At 51.9% G+C, this 8,344-nt stretch overlaps 1 protein-coding gene across 1 annotated transcript; it reads left to right on the top strand.

Annotated features, from left to right (window-relative positions):
* Window positions 1-2,149: 2,149 nt before the first annotated feature.
* On the top strand, window positions 2,150-7,262 carry LOC149347095 (uncharacterized). Its single transcript, XM_089585489.1, has 2 exons — window positions 2,150-3,075; window positions 7,072-7,262. The coding sequence occupies exons 1-2, from the start codon at window positions 2,179-2,181 to the stop codon at window positions 7,213-7,215; spliced, it is 1,041 nt and encodes a 346-aa protein (XP_089441615.1). The 5' UTR covers window positions 2,150-2,178; the 3' UTR covers window positions 7,216-7,262.
* The last annotated feature ends 1,082 nt before the right edge of the window (window positions 7,263-8,344 follow it).

The raw sequence follows: 8,344 nt of genomic DNA, 5'->3' as shown, positions 1-8,344 counted from the left end.
GGATAAATTCTAGAGGCCCGTGTACTGTGCGATGTCAGTGCACGTTAAAGAACCCCAGGTGGTCGAAAATTCCGGAGCCCTCCACTACGGCATCCCTCATAGCCTTAGTTGCTTTGGGACGTTAAACCCCATAAACCAAACCAAACCTAAACCAAACCAGTCTAAGGAAGTTCTTCACATCGAACTTCGCGCGGAGTCCGACAGGCGAAAGATGAACGCTGTGGTGTGCCCTGCATGCACCGCCTCGATCCTCGCCCTTTAACAAAGGATAATATCCTAGGACCCTGGCCATAGCAATCGGCAGCCCTGAATGCCTACAAAGCACTGTTTCACTACCTGAGAACCAATTGTGACTTTCTCTTTCCCTTTTCAGTCTGCTAACCCGTCTTCCCCAGTGCAGGGTAGCCAACCACAACACTATTTTCATTAATTCAATTCAAGTTTATTTGCATCTATACATGTACAGATGACAGGAGTGCAGACAAAAAGCCAAATGGATTTGGCTTGACGGGGTCTGTACCCCCTACATAAATGGCACTATGCACAATAAAGAGAACGCAAAGATACAATAATGGATAAACGAAAAAAAGCATTAGTGAACATTCTATAACAGAAATACATACGGGCAAAAAAAATCAATGATAGAATGCTGAAAGGATTTAAATAGCAGAAAGCGTATAGCATAAAATTATACAAATAAAATAGCTTTGAAATTCACAAGCATAGATAATAAGTTTCTAACAAGCAAAGAAAATTGGTTAGGCATTCATGGCGTCAGTGTATACTACAGCAAAGCAAACAAAACAAAAAAAAAGGAATCCACAATGAGCCCATAAAAGGAGAGATACGTTGTTATTAAGTTTCTAATGAGTTTAACAAAGATGGCAGTGTGTGGCGTAACATTTGTTGACCGTAGTTAGTGCGCGTTTTAGGAACGTACCATGTTTCTCTGTGACGTGTGTTGTAAATGTTAGAACTCATTGTCAATAGAGATAAATGCTCGAAGAATTTGGTGTTCTGTTTTTTCGCAGTAGTGAAACGCTTGAGTAAAATAATATGATATATGGAGGTGACCGGCTGTAAGTTAAGGGCACTGAAAAGAGGCTGCGTATGAGCGTCATATGAAGAATTAGCGTTAGCGCGCACTGCTTGCTTCTGCAAAAGATAAAGTTTTGTGATGTTAGACATCGTGGTGTTTCCCCACACTAAATGGCAGTAATTCAGATGGGACAGGAAGAGACAGTTGTAAAGCAGCTTTTTCACGCTCAAGGGAAGAAAAAATCGAAGTTTCGTTAGTATTCCCACAACACGAGCGATTTTGTTAGCAACTGAGTCTGTACAAAGATTCCAAAGTAAGTTCTCTTGAAATACGACCCCGAGGCACTTAATGGATGGCACAATGTTGATAACCGAGGAACCCATTTTCAAATGGCCGTCAATGTGGACATTTTTGTTTATAGGTTGAAAAAGTACAGCCTTTGTCTTGCTTTTATTTATAGACAGTGAATTCAATGAACTCCATCGATTGAGTTCGCTTAAAGCAGCGTTCGCAAGAGCCAACAGGTCCCTTGCACAACCACCCTTCCGCACAACACCCTTCTTCCCCCTTCCTCTAAAGACGCGAATTCGATCCCGGCCGCGGCCCTCGGAATTTCGATGAAGGCGAAATTCTAGAGGCCCGTGTACTGTGCGAGAACCGCGGGTGGTCTAAATTTCTGGAGTCCTCCACTACGGCGTCCCTAGTAGCCTTAGTCGCTTTGGGCGTTAAACCCCCTTAAATCCATAAACCATCTCTCTCTTCAGCGAATGCTACAGACGTCCACCCACTTTAAAACTGCTGCGCTCCTTTTCATTCCGTATTAGTATACCTCTATCCCTTGCATGGGTGAGAGCTCTCTCAAGACTTTGTAGAGAGGCAATGCTAGTACCTCGAGTTATGATATAAATCAAATTTTAGGTATGCTCTTCGTGCGCGAGCCTGTGTTACTGCTATCTCTCAGTTTGCGCACTATGCAGCATGACGTTAACAGTGTCAGATTTTCGCCTTCAAATTAGTATGCAGGAAATTGCAGATGTTTTCGGGCAGCGTATTTGCGAGACGCTCGCGCTCCGTCTTCTAAATGTCCACAAAAGACATTTTCACCAGTCTCCAAGTGGACGCCCAAGCCAGCGGTCAGGATGAACCCTGACGATTACGTGATCGTGCTGCGGCCACGCAGTACGGTCGCCCTCAAGACAGCATTCCAGCACGGTGAGCTCGGCGCTGCCATTTCGCAACTCATCGGCAGACAGCATATGAATGCGATTACAATTTCTCCCAATTGGGAACAAAATATTATCGTCTGTGGCACGAAGAACCCCGAGGTGGCTCAAAAGCTTCTGACGGACATCGAAATTACCACCAGCAAAGGATCGCTCCCGCTTCACGGACACCTCAAGCTCACCGGTGATGTGTGTCGTGGTGTGATTACTGTGCATAACCTTGAAACCAGCGAATCCTTGAAACATAGTGTGAAGTGGCGCGGTGGTGAATTAGTCCATGTGCGCAAGCTGGGAACATCGAATGTAGCTGTGCTAACTTTCGAGGGACGCAGCGTTCCGCGTTACGTCTACTACAATGCAGAACTGACTCCCGTGAAGGAGTTTAAGAAAACGGTGCCAGCGTGCTACCGTTGCGGCACGCTGGGGCACCGGGTGGACAACTGTCCCACCCCGCTCAACGAAAGATGCGGCCTTTGTGGCCAGAACGTGGGGGTTGGTACTGAGGGGATGGCCCCCCACGTTTGCAATCCCATGTGCATAATATGCGGGGGCCCGCACCTCACCAGCTCCCGCGAATGCACCAGCAAATTCATCCGGCTTCCGCAGCCAGGGCCCAGGCCGCCAATCAAGCCACCCAAGGGAGCCAATTCCGGCGCGACACGGGGAAGTCACGCCAGCGGCCGGCAGCAAAACAACCAGAAGACGCCACGGCCTCCCCCTGGCAAGACAGCAACGGTACCGCCACCACCCGGAGCAGCGGAGTTCCCAGCTCTCAGCGCTTCATCTGGCGGCGCCGCCTGCAACCAACCCAAGGTAGGCAGCTGGGCGAGGGTCGCCTCCTCTCCTTCCCCTCCTCCCTCCTCCCCCACCAGCACCGCCGAGACGCAGGAACTCAAGCGCGAGCTCGCCCTCTTGCGAGCTCAAAACGAAAAACTAGCCAGCGAGCTTAACTCGCTCAAAGCCCAATTCCCTACTCCGCCCGCGTCGAGCCGCGAGGAAGAAAACATCAAAGACAGGGAGATTCCTACTCCTGTGGAGAGTCGTGCCGCGGCCCTGGAGACCCGGGTGACCGCAATTGAAACATAATTGGCTGACCTTCCCAAAATTATCCACGATACCATTGCGCGTCAGGTGGAGAGTGTTATCGCACAGGTGACACAAGCCGTAACTCACATTATCCAAAAATGGATAAAGGACAATCCGCGCGTCCTTAAACGCGTAGGGCCAATCAGGGACGCTAACCGCCCCTCAAAATTCAACAGAGTTATTCCCGATGAGTCTGACTTCTCGGAAGACTCATGCACGTCTGCGCCGGCCACTAGCGGACTGGGGAGTCTTAACAACGTAACCCCACTCTCCGCCTCCGACCATGGCCCCCAACCCTAAATCGCGAGCAAGAACAACTCAGCCGCTTACACTAACGCAGTGGAACTGCCGTGGTCTCAAGAACCGCACGAAGCGGACTCATCTCCGCCTCTATCTTGAGACCTTTGAGTTCCTCGTTGCCGTGGTTGCCCTTCAAGAATCCGGCGCCGGGGCCAAACTAACAAACTACACTACATTTCAACACAACCTGCAGACATGTATACTTGTTCACAAGCAGTATACTGCGCAGGAGGTCACGCTCCCCACAACACCGCCTTTCCCATACACGATGGTGTCAGTGCTGCCCCTAAAGCGGTCTGACCCACCTGTACACATTCTAAACATTTACTGCCCACCTAAACTTAAGAACGTCACGTTCAATGAAATTTTCACCCAAGCTATGCAGGTGGCTGGAAGGGATCCCCTTCTGATCGTCGGGGATTTCAACGCCGCGAGCAGGCTATGGGGGTACCCCCGGGAGGACAGACGTGGGAGGAAGCTTGCGGAACTTCTTTCCACACTTAGACTCACTTTACACACTGACCCCGCCAACCCAACACGTGTCGGCAATTCGATTCAACGAGATACTTGCCCGGACCTCACATTTACACGCAACATACGCCATGCCGACTGGCTGAATACAGAAGACACTCTGGGTAGTGATCACTGTATAATCAACACAACCATTTACATGCGTCCCCTGAAACGCCCACTAACACAAGCTCGTGTCCCGGACTGGACGACTTTCCGCACCTCTCTACCCATCGTAGACCCCCTCCAGTCGGGATACGACGCATGGTCCAAATCGCTCACGTCTACACTCACACAACGCGAAAAGCAGATACAGCTCACAGAAACACAAACGGGCGTGAACAACCACTTGCTCCACCTTTTGGAGGCCCGCCGCAGCCTCACCAAACGATGGAAGAAACAGAAACATAACAGACGCCTAAAGAAACGCATCCTCGAACTCACACAACAGGCAGCGGGATATGCTACTCAGCTAGCCGACACTAACTGGGTGGACCGGTGCAACGCGGCTGCGCGCCTGATATCTCGCCGCAACACGTGGCGCCTATTCCGCGCTCTCATCGATCCAATACAAACACGCACGGAAACCCAACGCCACTTACATAGGGCATTGCACAACTTTACAGGATCGACAACACAGCTAGCGCACACGCTCAGGGATCGATACCTGTGCACCACTAAGGACCCCCGGCCGGCGGCGTACTCCTATGCAGGCGAAGAGGACACGGAGCTGGACACTCCGTTCCAGCTCCACGACCTCCGGGCGGCCCTAAGCAAGATGAAGCGGAGCACTGCACCCGGGCGCGACAAGGTTACGGTCAAGCTCTTGGCCAACCTTCCCGACGCAGCCTACGCCGCGCTCCTCAAATACATCAATAGCATTTGGGACGGAGAGACTCCTCTCCCTCTCGATTGGAAATCGGCTCTCGTGACCTTCATTCCGAAGGCCGGCAAAGCTATTGATGTGGAGAACCTTCGCCCCATCTCCCTCACGTCTTGTGTCGGCAAACTGACGGAGACGATGGTGCGTGACAGACTCTCCGATTATCTCGAAACACAGCACATTTTCACGGACACTATGTTCGGTTTTCGTCCTCACAAGTCAGCACAGGATATACTTCTGCAGCTCCACCACGACATTTTAGATCCTGTAGAATGTCCCCACAACGACAAGGTGGTCCTGGCCTTGGATCTTAAAGGCGCATTCGACAACGTCAAACAAGAAGTATTCCTGGACCACCTCAGTAACACCAACTGTGGCCACAAAACATTCCATTACATAAGACAATTTCTTACAGACCGTCAAGCCTATATACGCATGCAAGATGCGGAACACGGGCCATACATCATCGGCTCGAGGGGAACACCTCAAGGCGCGGTCCTGTCTCCCCTGCTCTTCAATTTGGCAATGCTTCGTCTTCCCTCCAAATTGTCTTCTCTACTCGGGATACATCACGCTCTTTATGCGGATGACATTACAATCTGGGCCACGCAAGGTAACCTGGGCCACATGGAGTCCTGCCTGCAAGCAGCGGCGACCCTAGTCGACGACTACGCGGCCTACTGCGGACTCCAGTGCGCCCCAGCTAAATCAGAATTTGTGCACTTACGTCCCTCCCCTCGGGACACAACACCGCTTCGCATCAGTCTCCCCTCGGGACCGATCCGCGAGGCCAAGGAGATCCGCGTCCTAGGCCTCTTCATACACCACCAACGCAGAGTCGACACCACCCTAGCCAAACTTCGCACGGTGGGAGACCAGGTAGGCCGCATGGTCCGCCGGGTCTCCAACAAGCGGGGCAGATTGCGAAGCCAGGATGCACTGCGGCTTGCCCATGCTTTCGTAACGAGTAGAATCCTCTACTCAACTCCCTACTTGCACCTGCGCAAACACGATGATGACCAATTGGAGGTCATCCTGCGGAAAGTCATCAAGCGGGCTCTCGATCTCCCGGTCACCACGTCCAACCAGAGGCTTCTGGCTTTGGGCGTGGTGAACACATTTTGGGAGCTTCGAGAAGCCCACTTAGTCAACCAATACACGCGTCTTGCACAGACCACGTCCGGTCGCCGCCTCTTGGACCGGATACACATCAAACATAACTACCACATTGAGGAAAGGGAGAGAGTGCCAAAACCCTGGAGACGCGCCCTCCGGGTCCGACCTCTTCCCCGCAACATGTCCAGAGAAGACCATAGCGGTCGTCGCCAGGCGCGCGCGGAAGCGTTGGCGCGATACTATGGTAACCAAGAACACGTGTATTACGCAGACGTTGCCGGCCCACACCACGGGGGGTGGTACACGGCCGCAGTCGTACACAACACAAACACAGTTAACGGGCTCACTTTCAAAGCCTACAACGCAACACACGCGGAGGAGATTGCCATTGCTCTGGCTCTCACGAATCCCAAGTCAAAACACATCATCACCGACTCGCGAGGGGCCTCTCGGAACTACTAGTTGGGCTGGGCTCCCCCGCTTTCCTGGCGCATACTGGAATATAGCTGTCGATGCGAAGATCCAACTCCACGCAACCTGATTTGGGCCCCCGGTCACCAGGGACTCCAGGGAAACGAACAGGCCGATCAGGCCGCCCGCGCACTCTCTCCCCGGGCTATCTCCCTGTCCTTGGAAGGGTACTCCTAGTCAGACAATCTGGCCCTTACATTCAAACAAATCACCGATTACTACAAGGAGGAGCACCGGCGCTACCCGGCCCCTTGTAAGGGTCTGGATCGCGCTGACGAGCGCCTCCTCATCAAAATTCTTACTAATACTGTGCTGTGCCCGGCGGTGCTTAAACATTTCAATACATCATTTGATGGCGCATGCCAGTTCTGTGGAAAGGTGGCTGACACCTTCCACATGGTTTGAGCGTGTCAATCAATCCCCCCCAACCCCAACCCCACCAGAGAGGACTGGGAGGCGGCCCTGCTCGGCTGTCAAGACCTAAAGAGCCAAAAGGCTTTGGTTCAACGGACGCGGGCGGCGTTGCTTGCCAATGGGGCACCGGAATAGGGGCTCCACCCAGTATTGTAAGGGGAAAGGGCCAATAGGGTCCTACCCCAATCACCTTTCTGTAAAAAACTTAATTTCCCATAAATGTTTTTCACCACCACCACCGGGCAGCGTCCCTATAAAGGTGCAGCTTCCGAAAGTCGGTTTCGAAGCGTTTGGCGGCGTCTTGCAACCGCGCGTCCTACCCGGTGACGACACACGTCTCCGGGTCATGATGAGGTGACCTATGACGCCATTACTAAGCTACCCCACACCTCCCGTCTTCGACTCCTGGAGTATTACAATTCTTCCTGGATAGCCGGTGAGGTCCCCACGGAATGGAAGCTGGCAAAAATTGTGCCCGTTTTGAAGCCCTGTAAGCAGCCAACAACAAGCTACGCATCATTCCGGCCCATTGCCCTACTAAGCTGCGTAGGTAAGCTCATGGAGCGCATGATCTCCAAACGCATAATTTGGTTCCTAGAAAGCCGAAATGAGTTCCCCCAAGAAATGAACGGGTTCCGTCGAAACAGGTCTGCGACTGACAATATCATCGCCCTCGTCTCATCACTTGAGGAGTACCTTCATGCTGGCATCCCGACAGCCGTTTTCCTAGACATCAAGGCCGCCTTTGACTCTGTCTTTCACCATGCAATTCTCGCAGCCTTTGGCAGTCTTGGCCTTGGAGGAAGGCTATACAAGTGGATTGGGCATTACTTAAAAGAACGGCAAATTTTTATGACCACTCCAGACGGTCCAACACGCTTTCACGCAGTGGAGAGGGGCGTACCACAGGGAGCGGTGCTCAGCCCTCTCTTGTTCAATATTGTCCTTATTCACATAACAAGAAACCTTCCGCGAGGGGTCCGCATAACAATTTATGCTGATGATATCTGCATCTGTACCGCATCACGTTCGCGCTATATTACCCAGCAACGTCTTCAGCGAGCGCTATTGCACGTTTCGATGTACCTGGCTTCCAGAGGTCTTCGTCTATCGCCAGAAAAGAGTGTTGCAATGGCGTTTACAAGAAAAACGATGACCTGATATCCGCTGCTCCTAGGCGGACGATCGCTGCCATATGTACGATCTCAGCGATTCCTGGGTGTTGTAATCGACTACAATCTGTCATGGTCACCTCAGATCAAAAACTTCGCCAGAGGATTACTGCAGCATAGCAAGTGTTCA

Source organism: Amblyomma mixtum, chromosome 4 (genome assembly GCF_055824585.1).
Source record: "Amblyomma mixtum isolate Tamu chromosome 4, ASM5582458v1, whole genome shotgun sequence".
NCBI lineage: Eukaryota > Metazoa > Arthropoda > Arachnida > Ixodida > Ixodidae > Amblyomma > Amblyomma mixtum.
Note: the sequence above shows the minus strand (reverse complement) of the source record. Positions and strands in the feature narration are given on the sequence as shown.